This window comes from Thunnus maccoyii, chromosome 15 (genome assembly GCF_910596095.1).
Source record: "Thunnus maccoyii chromosome 15, fThuMac1.1, whole genome shotgun sequence".
Classification (NCBI taxonomy): Eukaryota; Metazoa; Chordata; class Actinopteri; order Scombriformes; family Scombridae; genus Thunnus; species Thunnus maccoyii.
This window is the reverse complement of record NC_056547.1, coordinates 22,626,689-22,650,093: the sequence shown is the minus strand read 5'-3', so window position 1 is coordinate 22,650,093 and position 23,405 is coordinate 22,626,689. Positions and strand designations below refer to the sequence as shown.

At 41.3% G+C, this 23,405-nt stretch overlaps 1 protein-coding gene and 1 long non-coding RNA gene across 3 annotated transcripts in view; one reads left to right on the top strand and one right to left on the bottom strand.

Annotated features, from left to right (window-relative positions):
- Positions 1-23,405, bottom strand: part of dlgap3 (discs, large (Drosophila) homolog-associated protein 3) — a 55,906-nt gene that overhangs the window by 9,020 nt on the left and 23,481 nt on the right. The window contains exons 3-6 of the mRNA XM_042435973.1: positions 9,806-10,980; positions 3,534-3,748; positions 1,748-1,850; positions 1,392-1,608 (exon numbers count right to left, since the gene is read on the bottom strand). Coding sequence (XP_042291907.1) covers positions 1,392-1,608; positions 1,748-1,850; positions 3,534-3,748; positions 9,806-10,906 — 1,636 coding nt within the window. The 5' untranslated portion in view covers positions 10,907-10,980. The remainder of the gene's footprint in view (positions 1-1,391; positions 1,609-1,747; positions 1,851-3,533; positions 3,749-9,805; positions 10,981-23,405) is intronic.
- The window catches only part of LOC121913296, a 38,084-nt gene continuing 23,515 nt past the window's right edge, over positions 8,837-23,405 (top strand). The window contains exons 1-2 of one of the 2 annotated variants that reach the window (XR_006100292.1): positions 8,837-9,032; positions 9,136-9,254. This is a non-coding gene — a long non-coding RNA (uncharacterized LOC121913296). Of the gene's footprint in view, positions 9,033-9,132; positions 9,255-23,405 lie in introns of both variants that reach the window. The other variant, XR_006100291.1, reaches the window with a different exon arrangement.

The following is a 23,405-nucleotide window of genomic DNA, read 5'->3' as shown; positions in this document are numbered from 1 at the left end:
ATACAGAGAGAAAAAGAGAAAACAAAAATCATTAAGAAATAATGGTAATACAAGATGTGACAAGAAGATTCATAAAAGCAACTCAAAAACACAATTTCTTCACACAAAAAAAATCAGCTTTTGGTGTGAATTTCAGTGAGAGGCGGGAGCGAGGTGGTGGAAAAGACAGACATGACAGAAGTGAGAAAAGAAAACCTCTTCCCTTGAGCTAACTTAACTCTGCTTCTTAAGAAGATGAAGCAATTTCCTGATAGAAATATTAAAATGAGACGTGCACTTTTTTTCAGCAGATTCTCTGTCTCTTTCTCCTCCTACACAGCTTCGTTCGAACGTATATGCACACACACATACACATATATACACACACGCGCGCACACACACACACAGTTCACTGAATAAAGGATCAAACTAATGCATTTCTTTTCAAGCACCTTTATTGTCAGCCCGCTTGTCTCAGAGTGCAAAGATCCTTACCATGATGGTCTAACCTCCAGTGTGTCAGCATATATGTATGGAGGTGAATGTGGGTTTGAGTTTGTGTAGTGCGCATGTGTGTTAGTGGTAGATGTATATGACACTTCATGGAGGCTTTAATAAATCTCAGGGGAGGATTTGCTGCTCTAATCCTGGAAATTTTAGTCATATAAGCACTAGAGTGGCTCTGCAGTCTACTGAACCGACACACACAATCACAAATTACTGCAGATGTACTGTATATTACGCTTGTGCAAGAGAAAAGGAAAAAAAGATAACACCAAAAATGTCAGAGGGAAGACAAAACACACAACAAGCAAACATGTCTCAAACCAAGGAAGATGTGGCTTGAGAAGGCAAAGCAATGAGACAGAGAGACAGTGAGACAGTGGGAAAGGGGCAGCTGGAGACATTGAGCTATCATCATAATCATGAGTGTTCCTGTACCTATTACTGAGCCTGAGAAACCTGCGATCACACTGGGGAGGATGATGGCAGAGATGAGATACAGAGACGAAACAGAGGGAGGCACCGAGACGACAGAGAACAAAGAGCATCTACAATAACTTACACACAAGCCTTTGCTTACAGCATGCACACAGAAGAGCAAAAAAGCTCGGATAAAAATTATAGCAATTGAGGGAATAGAGCAGAGGAAGGTTGATAATTAAAAATGAATGCACACATTGCATACAGCTGTGCACTGCTTGAGTGTGTGTGTGTGTGCGTGTGTCAGTGCATAAACTTGTTTTGTTGAGGTAAGCAGACACAAGCTGTCATAAAATTCATTCTCCCACTGGCACGTCCTACTGTGTCTCCCACCAGGTTTCCACCACACCAAAGACAACCACACATCGTTCTCACACTCACACAGACACCACACATCGAATCCCATACACACACACACACACACTCACCGGCCCCGCCCTTGATGCTTCCCTGGGGGCCTGACATGGAGAAGACGGAGAGGCAGTCGTCGTCCTGGGAACAGCCGGCCTGGATGGCGCGGACATAGCTGTGGCTGCGAGTGCGAAACACCCCCGGAAGATCCAAGGCCTCGACTGCTTGAGACTCCACCTCCCCGAACATGGTCTCACAAACTGCCTCAAACTGACGGTTCAACGTGTCTCCCAGCTGAAGGATGAGAGGGGAGGTGAGAGTGAAAGGAATTAGGGCACGCTCCTGTCAAGACACTTCAGTAGGAGGAATGACCTCTGGTTAATGCAAAACTTAAAACCTACATCTCCAAAAAACAAACCACATTAGTTGTTACCTGTGAGCTGGTCAGGGAGCGGGTGTAACTACGGGAGCGGGTGTGGGTTTTGGGTGTGGTTCGGCTGTTAGGATAGGAGTCAGTACACTGCTTACATGAGTACCTGGATTAAACACAAATATAATCAGCATTACTGATGACTGCAACAACTACAGCGTGTGATGACACTAATAGTTTCTTACTTAAGTATATTATGGATGTAAAATCTCCAGCCATTTTCTCTCTACTTTTGTCAAAACATCATGTTTGTAACACACACTACACCTTTTGGTGAACCACAACTATCCAATAAAATGTCACTGAATAATGTTCAATGACTGTGCCAGCTGAGGTCATTTTGAGTGTTGTAATGCTGCATTCATGTTAAAGGAAAAGCTGCAATGCATCTAACTATAATTCCCTCCATTCTCCTCAGTAGTGAACTGCATGCCACTGCCCCAATATGAAGGGCCACCCTAAAGACTTTGGATTTGTTCTGCAATGCAGGCTTTTTTTTAAAACTCTCTAATTGTTTCCACCCAGTTTTAATAATGAAAGCTGGAAGATTATCCTCGGTCTCTCTGAGCAAAGTGTTCAGAGACTGACCTGTGAGTCTAACTTTGTAGTATGGTATTTCCATTTTGGATCAGTACAGTTAAATCTACAAACTCTTGAGTCCAATGACAAACCCCACTCCCCAAGGAACTTGAATACATGAAGGTATCCATACTATACTGTATCCATACTATAGGAACACAAATGCTACTTTTCTATTTTATCTATTTTTCTATTACTTTTTCTATTTTTGGAGTGGTAATTGAACTGTGCTGATGTGATATTCAAGGTTAGATTTGTTGTTGTGTTTGTACTATGGTTGGGCAGTAATTCAGTACTATCACTAATTGTCTCTCAATATCATATTGTGACAAAATCCTCACCTCAAGATTCTGTGGTTTACAGTCATCTCTAAATGAGTGATGACTGCTTAAATGTTAAAATAAAATTTAATAATACAATTTTAACACTTGTAAAAGTGGTGAACATGAATTAGAGTTGTAACAGCAGAGTTAAAGAGTGTCTTGCTACTTTTATGCTGCAACAAAAAAATGGAGGGATTGTGGAGGTGGGCGTGGTTGGTGCTCAGCTGCAGGAGAGAGAGGTGTGGAGATGGCTCAGGAGAGCAGTGCCAGGTGTGTTGATTTGCACAGCTGGTGCTTGTTAACTAATTGTACTCTCCCTTTCAAATGCAGTAGCGTAGTGGGCTTCAGATGACTGCTGCACATCACAAAGACAGACAGGCTGACTATCAAGATTGTTTGGCAAGGGCCGAAACTATTATTTGGTGAGACTGAGGGACTCGAGAGGCTCAACCTCATGCGCCAGAAGAAGCCGGGCAACAGCAGGCGCATGGTGGCTTTATGTTTAATGTATATATTGAAGTGTGTGCATGCAGCAGAGAATAAAAGGAGGTCTCTGTGACTGATCTGTCGTGTTGGTGTCATATGCCGCGGGAACTCACGGTAGCAGCTAGACTTGCTACAGAGATATGAAAGGCATGAATTTCAGAATTTCAGCAACAATAAAAAAAAATTCCTTCCATGATGAAATGTCAGCTTTCAAATGAAGCAACCAGGTTTTCTACAGAAACATTAAATGGATGCATAATGTAGGTAGTAATTCAATTACAGCTAGCTTGTAAAATAAGTCCTCCTGGTTGTTAAAAACCAGAGAGTGGCAGGCCGAAGTGAGTATGACTCAAGGATCTTCTATTTCAACATTAACAAACACTCCATTTGTGGAATTTGACCTTTGATCCATGCTGATAGATCGTCTAAAAGCATCCCTTTGAGCGATCAGGGTGGACTTGGGCGAGGCTTTGGGGCTAGTGTCCGAGTCAGCACTATCATCGTCGCCCATGGCCTTAATGTAGCTGCCACTTCGCATGCGTCGGCACGGAATCTCTCCTCCACTGTCAGTAACGCTGCCACCACCGTATCCACCTCCCCAGTCTTCTGAAGGGACCTGAGACACAATCACATTCATGCAAAAAACATCCACACCATCATAGATAAGAATAAAAATGACCAAGGAAGATCAATCTGTAAATTCAACATGTAGTGAGTAGAAGTGTAACCATGTGAAGTAGCCACATGGTAATACTCAGTTTTAGTAAGAGTCTCTATTTATGGGTTAAACACAGTTAAAATGAGTTAAAAGTAAGTATGCATTCCTCTTCTACACCAACTGTTAAGACAAGAGCATTTAATCACAATGTGAGCAAATCAGTGTTGAGATATTGAAGATGTTTTCACTGCATCCGTGGCAGCTTCTTCCCAATATCTGTTGTTAAAGTCAAAAAGACTTCTCAAAATAGAAATATTTTTCATCACTGAAAAAATATTTCACCCCTCAAACAGGAGGACAGTGATGAGTCAGACATACGATCACGTATACTGTATGTGCACACAGTGTTGAGTTGTAGAGCAAACACACCAGCACAGCTCAGCCACCAGGCATGTTCATGCACACCATGAGAACACACACACATGCACATACATGCACACATGAGCGATAATGTTATAGGGAGAGAAAGAGAGAGAGAGAGAGAGAAAGGGACAAAGGGACTTACAGAAAGAGAGAAACTCTGACAGCTAGAAAAACACTGACACAGAGAAGGAAAAACAGAGTAAGCCGACAGACAGAGAGCAAATAAACATACACAGGAGTAAAGCAGTGAGGACAGACAGATGTAGGCAGACAGACAGGAAAGGTGGCACATAGAGAGACAGACAGATGCGCAGGGTGACAAAAGAAGAGAAACTGAATAACAGACCTAAGCGAGCAGAAAGCAGGAAGACAGATGGGCAGAGGAATGAAAGTCTGATGAGAAAACAAAATGAAAAACACACACACACACACACACACAGAAACACAGTCAAGACAGAACACTAAGGAGGAAGAAAAGACACAGAACTGATAAAGAGCAATGAAACAAACTAAAATGACATGACAGGTTCCCACTGTGGCCCTCATGTAAAATGTATGACATTTCATAACTATGTCAGAATGCTTCCATAACTTTTAGAAATAGAATCCTTTCTGGTATTTTGTTGTAGTTTTTCTTTTAAAAATGTAGCTTAAAATGATATATAGTACAATAAATACAGTTGTGAATGATTTTCTGGTATACAGTAGTATACAGTCTGGTATACTATGTGTAGAGCCCCCATAAGGTCACGGTGGGAATTCTTTTTCTATATCTTTTTTTTCCCCCTCCACCTTGAAAAATATTTGCCATTTTTTTCTGATTCATTGATGAAGACTGAACTTTGACAGTAGCATGCAACATGGATGTAAAATCAGCCACGTCTGTATCATTGCCAATTCCCAACGTAACCTTTCAGAGGTACAGTACATATGAGGTCACTTAACGTAAAAATGTTCTAATATTCCACGATTTACTTTAAGAACTAATTTAACTCCCTGACTGTCCCTTCCTGAAATACACCTCTCAAAATTACTTTGATATTCTAGACAATATTTAGGATTTGTGGGGCACCTGATCAATGAAAACCACAGAGCTGGGCAACAGACAATGACAATGAAACAGACAGTTCCTGTCTTTAAAGCTGCATTCATTGATTTGTTTGGCCACTTGGGGGCAGTAGAACAAGCTGAAAATGTAACATTAGAGTTGTGAATCTGGTCACCTGACAAATGTAAGTCCAATATTCACTCTCCTTGTAGCTCTGTTTTGATGTCCAACTCCTGAGAAAAAGCTCTGGCTCTTTAGAGATGTTTGACTGTCTCCGCCAGCTAGGGGCTAACTTTATGCCCTTTGGTTCTGGACAGGAAGCATGTAGAAAAGTTTGCGGTTTAATGTGACTAAAGTTTATGGGCCAGAAAAACAAAATATTGAGTTTAAAGTGGTTAATTGCAGAGTTGGTTGATAATTGTCTGTGGATTTGTCACTACAACTGACCCTTTGGCTTTACCACATATCAAGCACATTTCCATATACCTATTGGTATTTATTTGCATGATTTACAGTTCATAAAATTCTTTATTTATCCTATACTGGCTCTTTATGCAGCCCATCAGTCCAGCCTCTGTCTGAAACAGGCTGTTTTAGCTCCTGTCTCTTTAAATCCTCCCTCCTGAGAAACCCACTCTATTCTGATTGGTTGGATTCCAAAAGGCTCAGGAGACTACGTAAACAAACAATAGTAGTAGGATTTCACCTCATTTTCTCGTTCTTTACTCAGAACTTTTCAAATACATCCATACATGTCCGAGCCCGATTCCGATCCAAAATATGCAAGTGGACAACGCGAGCATCCTGTGGAACAATGTTAGCAACAACCTTATAAACAAAGACAACAGGCTGAAGCCCTGGCTTTTGACTTTCAGGGAGCATTTTTACACATGTTCACCTCAAATTTTGGTACTTAGACTATGTTTAACACAGACATCCAACATCATAACAGTATATAAATCACAGAAAATCCAAAAAAACATGTCCCCTTTAACATTAAAAAATGTTGACTAGTGCAGCTTTAATTTGCATCATATAGAGAATTTCAGGTTCTGTTTCAGAAATAATAAAACCTCATTCAAAATCACATGACATTTAATGCAAATCCAGCCTTGGAACATGGCCTTTGTCATCAGTATGTTGTGTGGTTCAATTCATACATCTAGATAAGGACTTAATATTACTGTTTATGGAATATTTCTGTTTTTAGCTGCCTTTAATGGATACCATTTCCCATAAGCCCATAGTCCATCAAACGGTAAATGTCACCAGTCCATAGGCGAGTCAAGGACAGTGTTGCCAACTTAGCGACTTTGTCGCTAGATTTAACGACTCTTCAGACCCCTTTACTGACTTTTTTTCAAAAAAGCGGCCAGTGATATAGCTAGTGTCTTTTTGGTCAGACCTTAACTCCTCTCCTTGAAGGGAGTCACCCGTATTTCTCAGTGAATGAGAGCTAGTGTGGCTCTCTGGATTGACTGTTCAGTGGGTGGGACAGAGCAGCAGCACGTCCAGTGCACCAGTCATCTGACAGAGTCATGAATGAGCTGTGAATGTGTGAACTTAATGACCAATCACTGATCCTAATTGTTTTTATTCTAATTGATTTAACTTTACTACCGGTATTTAAGTTTGATTATGTTTTGTCAAAATTGACAGAGTTAACAATAGTGAATTTATTCCAGTGCATGGTCATTTTTTCTATTCATGATACTTCAGTTAGAGTTGATACAACAGCCTGCATAAATATTATTATTAATAGAGATAGATTTAGATGCACATTGATGAAATAGCTGGTTACAGTCAGTTTAGTTTAATTTAACTTAATTTTCTCCAAATTTTTATAAATCTTGTATGTATGTAATTGTGTCATAACGTCATAGATATGCAAATAAGCGTGTGACGTCATCTCGTGACATTTAGCAACTTTTCCTGCAGGTTTTAGCTACTTCTCACTGAAAATAGTTGTCAACACTGGTGAAGGAGCTGTGGCTTGTTCAGACATGTCTGTAAAAACAACAGGTCAGAGAGGAGCAAACAGTGTAGAAGTTTAGAGATTACCGCTAAAAAGTTAAAAAAAAAAAAAAAAAGGCTTTAAAAGAGCGTGTTGGTGGTTGGTAAACTTTCATGGGAGCTGTAGTTTTTTGTATGCTCATGAAGTTATTGTTGTTTAACTTTGTTAAAATCACTAAGGTTTGAACTTCTGAGAGCAAGTGCTCTAGTGGATGCCAATATGTCCTTGAAAATGGGTCGTAAACAAAGGCAAAGTTTTCATTTTTTCAGAAATACAGCTAAAAGAAATGTTCAATAGAGATTGCGCTGAGTTACTGAAACATTGAGAAACCTACAGCTGACGTCAGGATTGGCTCTCAAAAGCAGATGAGTATACCTATAAACCTTGTACATACACTTTTGAATATGTGTGTGTGCGTGTGTGTGTGTGAGTGAGAGAGAGAGAGCATGTGGATGTGAGAATGTGTGTGTGGATACCATCTGCTCCCATTTCTTTACCAGTATGATGAAAGCTTTACACCATCTAACAGGAGGTAACAGCAGCTGCTTGTGCTGAAAGACCCCTCACTCTTTCAGTTTTTGCAAATGCTGTGAGGTGAGCAGCCACGCACACGCATGTGACCACTTGAAAACACCTACACACGTTGACATACACAGTCAAGGCCTCAGGGTTTGGCATCCAGCTGAGTGTGTATTTTTAAGGTCATCACTTAAAAGATGATTCAGCCTAATCTCCCGATCCCCACTGGCCTTCTACTATCGCTCTCATTTTCTCATTCTGCTCTTTCCGTCTCTCTCTCGCTTTGCCCCTTGGCTACCATCACCTCCTTTATCTCTTTTCTATCCCTGAGCTTGCTCTGCTATCTCTGCATCCCCTCTACCTTGCTCTTTTCCACCCTCTATCTTTGTCTCTCCCTCCCTCGCCGTTTCCATCTTCATTTCACTCTTGCTCTATATTCTCATTTTTATCGCTCCTTATCTATCAGACACAGGCCGAGGGGAAGTGAAAGGCTCAGGGAATGGAGAGCGCAGCGTTCTGATGCTGCTCATCGTGATTGGCCTTGACACTATGGGAGAAAACCTTGCATGTGTCCCCTTGTTGCTGACCCCAGTAGTTCAAAGTTGTGAAGGTTCACTAATTTTTGTTCCTTCAATTGTCACTTTTTTTTTCTTGCTGTTGTGCGCAAACTTGAGCAATGGCCCAGTGTGGACTTGTCAATATGAGCTTGTATATAATGCATATTAATGTTACAAAAACCAAGCTGGTAATGTGGGATTAAGACTTGAAGGGAGCAGTCGTGGTATAACCTTTTTATCTTTTGATCTCAAAATATAACTGGTCAAGTTTTTGATCATTTTATGGAAGGCATAGTCAAAATAAATGATTTAAAAAAAAGTTAAAAGTCAGTTGCTGAGTTTATGACATCTAGTCTTTACACAAACTGTCTGCACCAGCCTGGAAATACTTAAAGTCTTTGAGAGTGGACAAGGTTTCAGTTTGAGCTCAATAAGCCACCTGTGCTGCTGTTTGTCCTGAGGTCTAGTCTTGGTGGAGTAGATCGGGACAGCTCTATATCTGCAGCTCCAGGAAGCTGCCTACTCTGAAGCCATGGATCAATCTGGCTGACTTCAGCACATCTAAGCGCAGCAAAGAAATTCACTTGACACACCATCTCTCCCTCCTTCCTCACAAAACTGCAAGTGACGCCTGGAGATATGAGAAAGGCTGCAGCGGGGAAGTTCATTTTGTGTCCTAAGGTGTGAATGTGACGGTAGCCTAAGGCACAGAAGCAAATTGTGTGTGGTTTGTCCTTTGAAAACACTAACACACAACCCTGCTCTCTCTCTCTTCTATCAGCAGACCTCAGCTGTGTCTAAAGGATGAGAGTTGGAAAAACACCAGGGACTCCTGTGGCTACCTGCTGTTTCCGTAGAAACACAGCCTGCATGGCAGTTCTACCTCAGCACAGCTGGAGATTGGTGAGTGCTTGTTTGTGTGTGTGTGTGTGTGTGTGTGTGTGTGAAAGAGCTCTCTCAGCTGTCTTTGCAGGTACACTCTAACAACCATTAGCTTGTCATTTTTGGAGAATTCATGTGTACGAAATGGGAGAAAGTTGCATATGTTGGATTGTGACAAAAGAGTATGGTGACTGGAACTGGGAGACGGCCTGTTAGGAGAGACTGTAAATAATCTCTGCGTGGGTGACAACCATTGTTTTCCGAGTTCCAGGAAAATTTAACCTGTATACACAGATTCACAGAAACACTTGTCTATGTAAGAACAGTTTCTTCATATCCTACTAGCAACAATTTTCTCATATATGGAAGCTTTGTTAGAAAATGCAGTATTGCAGCTAATTAACAGACATATTTCTGCTATTTTTGTAGCAGGTCAGCACTGAATAACACATCAAACACATACAAAGTGTCTAGTATGATTATATGTTCTATGCACACACACATACACACACATACACACACACACACACACACACAAACACACGTTGGTTGACATTCAGGCATGCACACACCTGCAGGTAGTGGAAGGTCCTCTCCTTCAGCTTGCTCTCAATGGGCACGAGGGCTTTGTCATAGCCTCCTCCGCCCCTGGTGGAAGGGTACACCTCCCTGGCTTGACTCACTGTCATGGCTGACCAGGTGCTCCTCTTCAGGGAGTGGCCATGGTGCCCGTGGTGTCCTCCTCCTTCACTCCCGGCCAGCGCCATTGTGGTACAGGCCATGCACTCCCCATGCCCAGGCCCGGGCCCGCCCCCTCGTTCCTTGGGCTTTTTCATGGTGAGCTCCTGGATGGCGGCATCCAGGCTCTCGTGTCCACTGGGATACCCCCGCCTGCCCCCGCTCACCAGGAAGCTGCTGTCACTGTCCAGGTTGTCGTCAGAGCTCCACCAGCCTGCTGTCCTGCTGCGGTGGCGTCTTCCTGACTCATGCCGTGAGTCTCCACTCTTACTGCGCTCTCGAGACTTGCTCCTCCTGGTAGACCGAGACTGGTGGCCGGAGTAGTGACCTCCGCCGTCCTCCCCTCCACTCCTGTGGCCTCCTCCTCTTTCGCCACGGTAGTCCCCTCCTCCTCTTGTGCCGTTGTATTCCCGTTTGGATGGTGCCTCCAGGGAATGGGACTTGGCAAAGAGACGCTGAACTGAGTTGACCAGGTGGCGGATGCGCGAGGGGCTCTCACTGCGCTGCTCAGCACCCCCACTAGCGGTGCGCTGATACTGCAGTGTGTGGAAGCCATCAGGGTGGAAGGGTACCTGCTTCTCAAACTGATCCATCAGGTTCGGGGGAATGCGGTGCATCTTACCCCCATGACCTGAGGACAGGCACTCCTCGCAAGAGTCAAACGACTGGAGTGGTGGGTGCTGGCTGGGGTGGGAGCGGGGGAAGGTGCCCCCACCAGAATGGCTGTGAGAGTGGGAGTGGGAGTGGGAATGGTGCCTCTCCAGCGCCAGAGACTCAGCAGGACCTGCCGGAGGATAATAGTGGCCATCGCTGTGACCCTGGTAGTAGTCTCTGCCTGGGCCGTCACATTCCTCAGGCGTGCAGTGGCAGGGGCCTCCTCCGCCACCACCGGAGGAATGCTGAGACATGCTACGGCTGACATGGTACCCTTTCATAGGCGCCGGGGCGTGGTGGGCCGTCCGGGCCGAAAGGGGGCGCTGTGGGCGTGACAGGGCTGCACCGGTCTCACCTGGAGGCACAGAAGAAGTAACCATTTAGGTCTTGTATCTTGGGGAACAGGAATGAATAAAAATACTCTTATCAAAAAAACTGAATTGAAGTATTCAGTTTTGCAATCACTAACATTTTACTGTTTCATTGCACAAAATAACCACAACATGATGAGCATGTATCCTCTGATACTTCCATGGCTGCGTACATCACACACAGATATACTAAATGTACACATGAGAATACACACGTTTTGTAGTAAGGGCTGTGACACTCCTGGTATAATCCTTTAAAAATATGATCCTGAGTGAATGCAGACATAAATAACTCTTTTATATTGTTGCACTGTATTTGTCTGTGTGAGACATAAAGGTGGGAGGTGCAGTGGGGTGTAATTCATGGTATGACTTACAGTACAAATGAATCACAACAAAAAGAAATAGACTTTGTAGATTGATGTCCAGATTGTTTTCTGTCTTCTATCAAGTGGCCTGATAGATTGAAAGTGAAAACAATGTTTTTTTTTTCTTTTCCTGATTAACATTTTTATTGATGTTGCACTTCATTTTTTACCCAACCAAAGACAAACAGTGCAATAGTGAGCGCTCATCCCGCGGGCTGCAATAAGCAGCCACAGAAAGCTCTCTTCTTCTCATTCATCTCAGAGGCTGCTGGGCTGATAAATCAAGGATATTAGCCTTTCTCTCTCTCTCTCACCATGTCTCTTCAGTTTCTGCCTCGCTCTCCTGTTTAGCTCCTCTCGCTCCTCACACCTCCCTCTCCCGTTTATCGTTCCACTCATCAGCCCTGCACTCCTTGTTGTCTGTCTCTTATTCCTCCATCCATACCCACAGGGAATCTCTGAGGATCAGTGGTGGAAAGTAACTACGTACATTTACTCAAGTACTGTATTTAAGTACAATATTGAGGTATTCATATTTTCTGATTTTTTCCTCTAAACTTCTCACATGGTTTCATTTCAATAAATGGTTCAATATTTCACCAAAATCAAAGATTAGAGAAAAAGTCCAAAAACTGAAAACAGATTTGTGTATTTTTTCTTCTTTCCTCTCCCATTAATCATCTCATGACCCCTCAGATTTATCTGGTGACCCTTTGGAGGGGCCTGACCCCTAGGTTGGGAACCACTAGACTAAACTATCTAACTGTATATAAAATAGTTGAAACTAGCTCCACCTCCAGCAGCTACAACAGTAACATGCTGCTCTAACACTGATGCTTCAGTATTAATAATCTAATGATGTCAGTCAGAGGGACCAAACCACTACTTTTACTACAATACTTTAACTACATCAAGCTGATAAAACTTATGTATTATGTATGTACATATATATGCAGGGCTTTTACTTGTAATGGAGTATTTTTACATTGTTGTATTGGTACTCTTACTTAAGTAAAGGATCTGAATACTTCTTCTACCATTGCTGAGCACTGACATGATTTACAGCTGAGGAAAACTCTTTATCGATCAGCTGCATCGTAATGCAGAGGAAATAGAGAGCGGTGGCAAGCGTCCGAGCTTATTCACAAACGTCTGTGCCATCAGTTGCAGAGTGATTTCACTGTTTGTGCACCGGCTAAACAATGATAAGACTCAGAACATCCAGGTGACCAAGCAGACACCAACCCTGCCGATGCCTGGAAAAGGATAAAAGTGCAGAAGAGGATGGGATCTTCTCCACAAAACAAACGCAGGAAATGAAATCAATACACCTTGCCAAGCTGCAGCAATACAGTGGCACAATGTAAACCTTATCACCCACACACTCTGGTTGCTGTAAGCAAAAGTAAACAGAGTGGAAAGAGGTATAAAGCCTGTCTTTGTATTGCCTTTCTTTTCACCACATAGTTAACAACTGAGATTACATCCCAAATGTGGTAATCATGTATTTTATTGGACTGGCATTAATTGCTGCTGCTGTAATCACATCCTCTATTAACCACGTTCTCCACTAACTATATAATGAATAACGGGCTTGCAGCCTGTTTATAATTCACGTCATTTCTAGATTTGATTAAACGGAGATGAAATTACTCAATGAAAGCCAGAATCGAGCCACTCGGCAGGACGGGATTCACTGAGCTCCTACAAGTTATTTGCGCTGGTGTGTTTGCCGGCTTTCACACAGAGATGAGAGATAGGGGACAGATGCTGGGATAATCATTAAACAGAGCGTGGCCTGTTTGCCTTGATTGGCTGAATGAGAGCTGCCACCCAGGAAGCTCACCCACATCCAGCCGTATCATTGGTGTAGCCGTGACGACAGGCCTGTCCGAGTCAGCATCCTACCGTGGACAGATTTCAGACAGCCGTGGCACCTGGGTGGACCGGGCCACCTCTTATCGACTCTGTGTGTATGTGTGTGAGTGTGTGTGTGTGTGTGTGTGTGTTCTTTTCACTGCAAAAAATATCTTTTACTTTACAAGTTATAACATTTATTCTGAGACAAAAATAAAGATGATTATTTTAGCCAAAAACGTGTTTGTAATTTACAAATGTAATAATTTTCCTTTGTATTCTTACTGCATACACACATGCAGAAAGAGAGTTGCTTATTGTTGCAAAGGTTATATGTAGGTGTGTCCTATAGAGGCTGCTGTACTAATGCTAGATGTAAACAGGAAGAAGCTAAATAAAGTCACAGCTCAAACTCATGCAATGTGTTCCCCTCATATTGATAACACAAATATTAGACCTAAATTAATACTTAATATCTTAAAAGAGTGGCTAAAAGTATCAGTATGATTGATTTTTGATGAAAGAAATACAATTAGGGCCTCCCTTGTGTGGGCTCTTGATTGGCAACTCAGCCAATCACCCATGAATCCCATTGTTTTATAGGTTTTAGGGTGCTGTGCCTGCTTACACTCATTTACTTGTATTAGATGAAGGTGGGATCAGGAGGAAGCCAGTGCTGAAATTGTGTGTATTTATGCCATTTGTTTATGTCTTATTGGGTTTCATATTAATTTTATCCAGAAAAAATTAAATAAAAAGTACAAGAAGTTAAACCCCCACTTGTTTAAACAAAGATCCACTTTTAAGTCTGAATACTAAAGCAATTTGCTCGTTGAGACAGATATTTCTTACAGTGTGCTTGTATGTGTGTGTCCCTGTTTATGAATAGATAGCAAAGTGAGCAGCGCCGCTCTGCCTCAAGGAGTAAATTAAACCATGTTCTGTTTATTATGAAGTCTTTGGCTTTGGAGCAGGCTGCTGGCTAGGAGCTGTCAATCACGGTGACACACACCCACACACACACACATACACACACACACACACACATGCATGAATGTGTAGCTGTGTGTGCATATGCTTAAAAGACACACACATGCAGACAAAGACAACTGAAAAAGATAGTGAGGTAAAAAAGATGCAGCCGACTGTTGGGTCTCTCTTTCCTTTATTTCCTTCTCTCTATCCATCTCTCCTCTCAGTCTCTCCTCCTGACCTACTTCTATCCATCCTCCAGTCATGTCCCTCCCTCGCCACACTCTTCTCATTTCTTTTTTTCCCCTCTCCTTCCTTTGTTTTTTTTTTTTTTTTTTTTTAACCTGTCAGTCCGTCTGGCTCTCTGCCTGTCAGCACTTCTCTGTGTTGAGTTAATTACAAAGTTTGTTTCCATTCTTCATCTTGTGGCCTCAGCTGGTCTATCTGCCATCCATAATTGTTTTAAGTGTTTATAATGAAAATATTGAAATCTTATGTACATACATTTTATTCACCAAATAATACACTAAAGCTTTCAGGGTGCTTCTTGTTTTCACTCGCAGCCTCCTCTTGCATTACTTTTTACTGTTCTCTTCAAATTCTAAATTAAATTTTGCATTATACTCACTATTTGCATTGATCTCTCTCCCTCTTGTACTCCATGTATTTTGTTGTTATTGTTTTGTATGTATTTCCATTCTTCTTTGGACAACTTCTACCCTCCTGTCTGTGCAGTCAGAAATATTCAGTAGCTGCTCAGTGGGGAGCTGCAACTGTACAACACGCTGTCATTGTTTAACACTCCTTGGCATCAACGTGATTGTTACGGAGGCTTCAGTCTGGAGCAGTTTCATATTAAATATTCATGTGATCATGCCAGCTGCTCTGACCCACTTTGCTAACAGCTGAGCCTGCCCTCTCTCTGCCATCTCCGCGAGTTGTGGGTCAAATGATGCTTCACATCAGTGAAATACTGTAAATTCAACACCTGTAATACCTGATATGAAAAATGTTTTTTAATTAAATTTGTCCTCACTTAAGGAACCTTTGTTTTTGCCAGTCTGAGCAAAATGCCTTTACAGATTTCAACTGAAATTTGGTAGAAAGACAAATAAATTGGTTGGAAAAGATTCTCAAGACTCCATGCAGCAATTCATGTGGTTCATTCATGTGTGCAGCAAACACACAAGAGCATTAAATCTTAGTTAAATAAATTATATCAAAATTATAGCACATTCAGAAGACACTGGGGTGGTGGAGGGAGCTGTGGCATGAGCGTATCAATAGAGTAATAGTGAGAAATGTCAGGTTCTAATGGCTGTGTTGCACACCTGAATGAATATGATTAGATGTTACTAGTCAGCTGATAGCCGCAGAGCTGTGAATGGGCCAGTGATTACACTAGCGTGAAAAACCTGATGATGGTGAAAGCATCACTTTCAGAGAATTTAATGTAAAACATTTGAATAAACATTATGTTATAACAGTTGGACGAATCAAAGTCAAACTAAACTAAAGAAATAGTTCAACATTTTGGAAAATTAGCTTGTTTGCTTTCTTTCTGTGAATTAGATAAGCTTAGCACACAGATTGGAAAGGTTTAAACAGCTAGCCTTACTCCAAAAGTAAGTAAATCTGCCTACCAGCATCTCTAAAGCTCACTAATTACCATGTTAAATCTCGTTTGTTTGATCTGTATAAAAAACGAAGTTTAAAACAACACATTGTGGTTTTTCAGAGGGTTATGCACCTGACAAAACTTGCTTGGGGCTAAGATAAGCTAAGCGGCTTAATATTTACTGTACAGTCATAAGTGTGGTATCAATCTTGTCTTGGCAAGAAAGTTAATAAGTGTATTTCCCCAAATGTACAACTATTCCTGTAATATACAAAAAAATGTCACAAATTACTGCTTGAAATAGTTTTTTTTCCTACTAGCCAGTAACAGCCGACAATAGCAGACAATCATTTGGAGAAGCCAGCCACTGTCTTGGCTTGTATTGAAATGGGCTAACGCTGCAAGGCAGTGGGTATTGTGTGCTTGAATACTGGCTTTGTTTGACTGCCGATACAATGAACCAAGCTACAACGTGGTCTGGGGCAGATACGTCGACTCATTTAAGAATATTAGAAAGTGAACTGCTCACAGTCCTTATAGAATTGTAGTCAAACAATGGGAAAGTTTTCATTAGTCTGGTTCATGTCCATATGTGCCAATACAGTAGACTTCAAAGATGCCATTAACCACTGGAGCTCTGCATATCCATAATGGAGAGCGGGACAGACAATAGTAAAATGTATGAATATGAGAATGGAAATAATAGAGGATTGGCTCAGCTGTGAGTTGGCATGCGCTTCCTTCTTCACCAGCCAGCGAGACATGCATGCTGGGAAACTGGCAGAAGGACTGATTTGCACTTCTCAGTTTTGAGCCATGAATGATCTATTTTCATTTTTCCACTGTCTCTCTCTCTCATATCTGCGCGCGCACACACACACACACACACACACATGAACACGCACACATATATATATACATACACACATACTCTCTCTCCTGGCTGCTGAGTGACTGCCGTAGCTAACCCGTCAAGATCCAGAAAGAATCAAGGATAATGGGAAAGATGGAACATTTTTTCAAGGATGACCCATGGAGGAGGGCCCGTAAAATATAACTGCAGCGCCAGGCTTGTCAGCTCTGTGCATATATAGAGAGAGTGGCAGACACAGAGAGAAATGGAGAGATATATGAAGAGAAGAATAAAAAATAATGGCTTCAGGTTTTAAAAAATGCAATGCACCTGCTGTCCTGGTACATGCTTTCATATCTATTTTGGATGAAGACTCTGTAGCTGGGGATTTTCAGGGGTGGAACGGGCAGGAGTTAATGTACAAGCATGGTGGAGATGGGTGCACTTTTACTCTCACATGCATGTGTGTTCTTACACACACACACCGGACAATTGACTGTTGCTTGAAATGCCTTTGAGGGGCAGAGATGAGCAAGAGAGGAGAAAAATGTAGCAGAAATGCTGCGAGAAAGACTGAGAGGAAATGATAGAGCGAGAGGCAGCGAGAGTATGAGAGTGAATGTGTGTGAGAGAGAGAGATGATGGCCACAGCACATGGGAAATATGCTACCATCATAAGGGCAAAATTGAGGAGTGCCTAGGGGGCAATTCCTCTATCTTGCTCCCCCAGTCTTCTCCTCCTCTTGCCCTGTTTTCCCATCTCTCATCCTTCTTGAACAACCTGCTTTTCCCATTGCACTTCTACCCCTCCTATCTCTCATTCTTTCACATTCTCCCCTTCTTGTACAACATGTACAACACAAACAACTGCCCTGGTTACTGACACCTGGCAACTTGCAGGAACTAAACAAGTCTAACCCCTTAGGCGTACAGGACATGCAGGGTCAGCACTACATTTAAAAAAATCATTAAAATTCAGATTCAATTTGTAGAACTTCATTTTTACATTAGGAATGTGCGGAGGCAGCACACAACACAGCCAAAAACATTCAAATTTAAAACATCTAAAATGGAGAAAGATTGTGGTTATGGTTAAAAGAAACCAACGCTGGCTGCGGGTAGGAGACTCTTTAAAGTCTGAATGAAATTTAATTTCAATCTTTTTTCTGCTACAGGATACGTATATGTTATTAACCTGATATGTGTGTCTCAAATGGCTATAAATGTCTGCTTTTATCCTGTGTATTTATGTGGTAATTTCAAAATCAAGCATAAGGAGTACATTGTCATGAAGGTAGCTGAATGAATAGTGAGAGGAATAATTTCTGGGAATCTAATTAAGTTTGATATTTATATTTTGATAGTTTTAGTAAATTCTCTTGCTTGCCTTGGAGCCTAAACATATATAAGAAAATCCAACTCATCATATATCAAAACGTATGTCCTTTTCTTCTTTAAAACATCCTACTCTCATCTAGAATGAAACAGTTTGATTCACTGAATGTGATGAAGAAACACATTTAGCTGTATGTTTACGCCACTGAAAATAGCCTAAGAGGGCTTCTGACTGTGACTTAATGAGAAGGAAAATACCAACACCACTTAGCAGAGTGCTGTTCGCTTGTAATTGGCCTTCATTTTCCCAATCTACCACGGACAACGTGAGAGGACATTACTGAGGATACTAGATGGGGGTAAACAGAGATCAAAGGCAACGAAAGAATAGCGTAACAGGCTCATTCAGAGAGTCACTCATTAGATGTTAGGCCTTAAGCCACAGATATACTCCTGAGCGGACGCGTACACGTGCAACTACGGACACCACGGACGCATAGTAGTTCTGTTTATACTCATTTCTGGAGTCTGCTTGGAGGACTCGTTCCATACTTGTACAGTAGATCAATGTCTACAGGAAGACGGCGTAAACAAATTGGAGGTCCACGGATGTCCACACAGACCGTACACCCTCTGATGATGAAATTTACGTCACACTGACCCTAGCGGACCTCTGCGTACTTGCGGACACTGAAAGTATAATTTCATCTTAACCTTCTTGCAGGAGAGCACTCGTCCTTTAACACACAGAGATATATACACACTTATTTGGCCCTCACTCCTCTCTCTCTCCTGCTTCTTATCTCTCCTCCCATTTTTTTCTCTTCTAATTCTCTCTCTCGTCTCCTATACGTCTTCACTTTCCTCTTTCCTCTGCTCTTTCTTTACCATTTCATAACTCTCTTTTTTTTCTCTGTTGCTGCCCATCGCTCCCTGTTTCTGCCCCTCTCTCAATGCGTCACTTCTCCTTCTTTCAACTCTCGTTCTCACTTGTCGGCCGTGTTGTGTTGTATTACAAACTCTCTTGACAGAAAATCAAAGATAGATGCAGAAACCACAGCTTAGAGAAGAATCAAGACAAACACCGTGCAGGGATATACACTTACACCAAACAGCAGCTCAGAGTTTTTTCCCCACTGTCATAGAGTTTGGTTGCTTTACAGCGCCATCGCTTCTGAATTGGTTTTGATTATGCTCTATTTGTCATCTGACTGTGCTGTTTTACTTGGATTCATAACTAGTTACTTCAATCCAACTATTCACACATAGATAAATGATCACATTTTTTACTACAGCTCAATAATAAAGTGATAATAAAATACAAATATCTACGCACTACTGAGTAATGTGAGCACATTAAAGTTATAATCTTTGAGATTTTCATGAAATCAAACCTCTTTTTTCAAACTAATTGTGGTTGTCATTTTTTTCAGCAATAGCCACTCACTTTATTTACATTGTTTAATTACGTCACGCTTCAGTACTTTTAATTGTTAATGGTAGAGTCGCCATTTCTCCTCCGGATTGAAACACACAAGGGATTCACAGGAAATAATGCAAGCACATAATCCAGTGTTACTGTTTGTAATTTTATCTTAATGATATCAGCCTCACTGTTTACTGAGAGAAAATTACTGATAATATGACCTGAACATTTCATATTCATATTCCTATTCATTCATTAATATTAAAAATATTCACAGGGTGGTGAAACACAGGGTGGCTTTGATTGTGAAGCAGCCACAAGAAGTGCAATGCATTTGTCCCCAAGGTAAGCTCTGATAGTGACTGTCATTTTTAGCATTTTTAAAAAAGCAGATCAGTTTTAAATATTGCCGGGAGTATTGGAACAAGGAGGAGCTGCACAACTCCAGCTCCTCAACTGAAATCTTAAGGATTATAACTTTAAAGTTTGAATGTTTTGTATATACAGTATTTTCATTCGCCTTCCTGGCCTTCCTTAGAAAAAAAAAAAATCTCCTCTGCAGCATAAGCGGGAAGGCATTTTTGCATTTCTCTTTTGTTTGGAATTAACAGAAGAACAACAGTTTAATTAACATGAGAAGCAATAACCACCATGGATGAACAGAAAAAAGAAAAGAAATGGACCTTATGGTGAGACTGATTGTCCTACCGCTGTTTCCAGGGCCAAGAATTACTCTCAACCTTTAAGCAAGCATGGACAAGAAGTCATTGAAGTGCCAAGAAAAACTGAAATTTGAACATCTGCATTTCCATGATAACTTGGAAAAGATTATGTGATAGCATCAAAACAGCAACTGCATAGAGTCCGTATTACTTTTGTCAAATATGTTGTCTTAGGTCAAGAATGAACTTTCAATCTAAAAAAAGCAAAAACATCTGCAGAAATGCCAATATTGATGACAACTATGAGGTTCCTGGACCAAGTGTTGGACTGAAATGTGTCACACACAGTCAAGCAAAAATCACAGCGAGACACAATTAACGGCAAAGAAAAATCAGAAAGAGTGTGACTCACGAATTAACATCATGCAGTGTGACTGATCGCTCTAATTGTATTCACAATTTTACCAGTTTGTAGATGGATTCCCAGCGAGCGGTCACTTCAAACTCTTCCAAATGCTGCACATGGATACTGGCTGCAGCTGTGTCCACAGATGCAAATCACAGACAGGCAGTGGGATGGACACACACGTGCACACTTATAACCAGCTGACTCTAGTGTTGCTAGGTTACTTGGTGAACTAGGTTACTACATGTAGAACATATTTGCATAAATCTCACATGGGTGTTCATACATCATATGAGACAGAGAGAGATAGAGAGCGTATAGCTGTCTACTGGGATCAATGGTGGTGATCAGCCTCAACTCTTTTTTCAGAGGGTACAACCATGTCAGCAATACAGCAAGATTAGGACTTATTTGTGGGTGTTTGGTTGAATATGTTTCAAATACAAATGTAAGTATGCTTGAAATGCAAATGGTAGACATGCAAAATGTATATGTGCATCTGCATTTGCATAATGTATGTGTGTGGTTGCTTAGGCTGGTGCTTTGATGTAGGATTGCCATGCAGCTTTGAGGACAAAGCCAATTCAGAGGTGGGCCAGCTCCTTTCCTTTCCTTTCCTTTCCTTTCCTTTCCTTTCCTTTCCTTTCCTTTCCTTTCCTTTCCTTCTCCCTCCAACCTCCCCATCTTCTCCTCTGTGCAACTCCTTATTAGAGCTAACTAATATCAATGCTAAAAGTGCAGCATACAGTCTAATATCGAACAGATGGAGGAGGCATAATAACAATCTCATTAAGGTGCAAAATAAGTAGTTTAGCAGTCATCTTGGCTAAATGGGAAGTGTTTACATCATTTAGTTAAAAGGCAGGCTCAGTGTCTGCTATGCCACACACCGCATGAATCAATAGACTGATGGATTTTACATATGCACACGTGCACAGGTAGAAAAACACACACACAGAGAAACAGAAGAATGAAAATTGGGTCGTGCTGAGAGGTGTTCAGTCTCTGCTGGTGATAGGGACACAGCTGTGCAATAGATAAGAAGTGACCAGCAGTGAAAATACTGTATTTTGTGTTTGTACTAACTTCTCCTGCTGGCTGTACTTGTACAACTGTCTTACCCCTACCATCTACAACCACCAGTACCCTTCACACATACATACACACACACACACACACACACAATTCTGGACAATTCTGTTGAGTGCCAATGCAGGAAGTATGTGCCTTACATGAAGCGAGGCAGAAAGTGAGGATGTGGAGGTCGGGGTGGTGGATGGTAATGAAGAGAGTCTGACTTTCACGCATTAGGAGTTTGTGTCCCAAAACAGAAATGCATTTACATATTCACTAACTGTAACCTCTATTTTCCCCTAACCTCAAGTGTTTCAGTTTTCAAACCCTAATCCTACTTAAACCATATTTTACTTTACATAACAATGATCTTTCCCTAACTGGCTGCCGTGCACAGATATTGCATGAATTTTAAAAAAACATGGGCTTCAAACGTAATCCAGGGTTTCTGCAGAATCCTCCAATATTGACCTGTCGATGGGGTTGTGAATCTGACTTCAGTCACAAAAATGAGGACTTGACACTTGACTTGGACTTGACAGCTTTGAGATTAGACTTGAAAACCTTGACTTGACCAGAGACTCGAAAGCAAAACTGTTTAAGTCTTGTGTTTTGTCCTGGTAAATTCCAAGGACAATATAAAAATATAACAGCAAGAGGCAGGCTGCGAATAAAAAAATACAATTACAATCACAAGATGTTCAAATGTCTTGCCAGCATTCAAAAGACCTGACAGACTTACGACTACCGTAACCTTCGACTTGACATGTGACTTGATTAGGACAAGTCTCGACTGACTTGTGACTTGACTCAGACCTTTTCCGAAAGATTTAAAAAGAGCTCTTGATATAAACATCTATTATTCTGACAACAGTCTCCCACAGGCACAGTAACACCTCGAGATCATTTTATATGACTGTCACTGAAAAATCTCATATACATGCCTCCAAAACATTATTACTTTGATTTTCTTCTCTTGGTGGAGATGAGCGATGTATGTAATTCCATTATTGCAATGCTAATGTGCAGCCAGACAAAAATAATCTATTTTACTTAGTGATGAATTCTTGTTATTACTGTCCTTGTTTGTGTCAAATGTGTGTCAAAGAAAGAAAAAAGAGACAGAGTAAAGGAGGGAGGAATAGGGGAGAAGAAATAATCCTTGAAAACCAGCTCATCTCACATCCAGAGGTTGCAGCTGTGGTGCCATATGAATGTATAATTCTGTTCGCTCAATTCATATTCAGCACAGAGCACCACACACTTCTATTAGCCTAATATTATCCAAATCAAATTAACTGAGGGTAATTTCATTTTTGTAATAGATACTATCTAATAGGATAGGCACACTGCCATGTAGCATTACAACAGTGTTCCTTCAAAAAGACAGATAGTCACCCAACTCTGGCGATATCTGACATTTAGTCAGGTCATGTAAAATAAGGTACACACACAAATTTGAATTTCATAAATTGGTGTTTTGGTTTATAGCTGCCCACAAACTCCACACAGTGAAAAGTCAGCAGTGCTATAAATGGAAAGGTCTCCTCATTCATTCCAGTCACCATTCATAGTTAAGAATCAATGAGAATTGCTTGCAGAAAACGAGGGAGGGAGAGATAAAAAAAAAAGGAGAGTGACATTCAAGAGTCATTCATTGAGGCTGCAGACAAAAGAACAAGTATCGCTAAGGAGGAGAAGTGAAAAAGTACTCTGCTATTGTTCCCCTGTCTCATTATGAAGTACAAAATCGGCGCAATCTAACCAGACAAAACAATGAGAGCAGACGAGAGCGAGAGTGAAAAGAAGAGGGAAAACAGGAGATAATGAAGACTTCA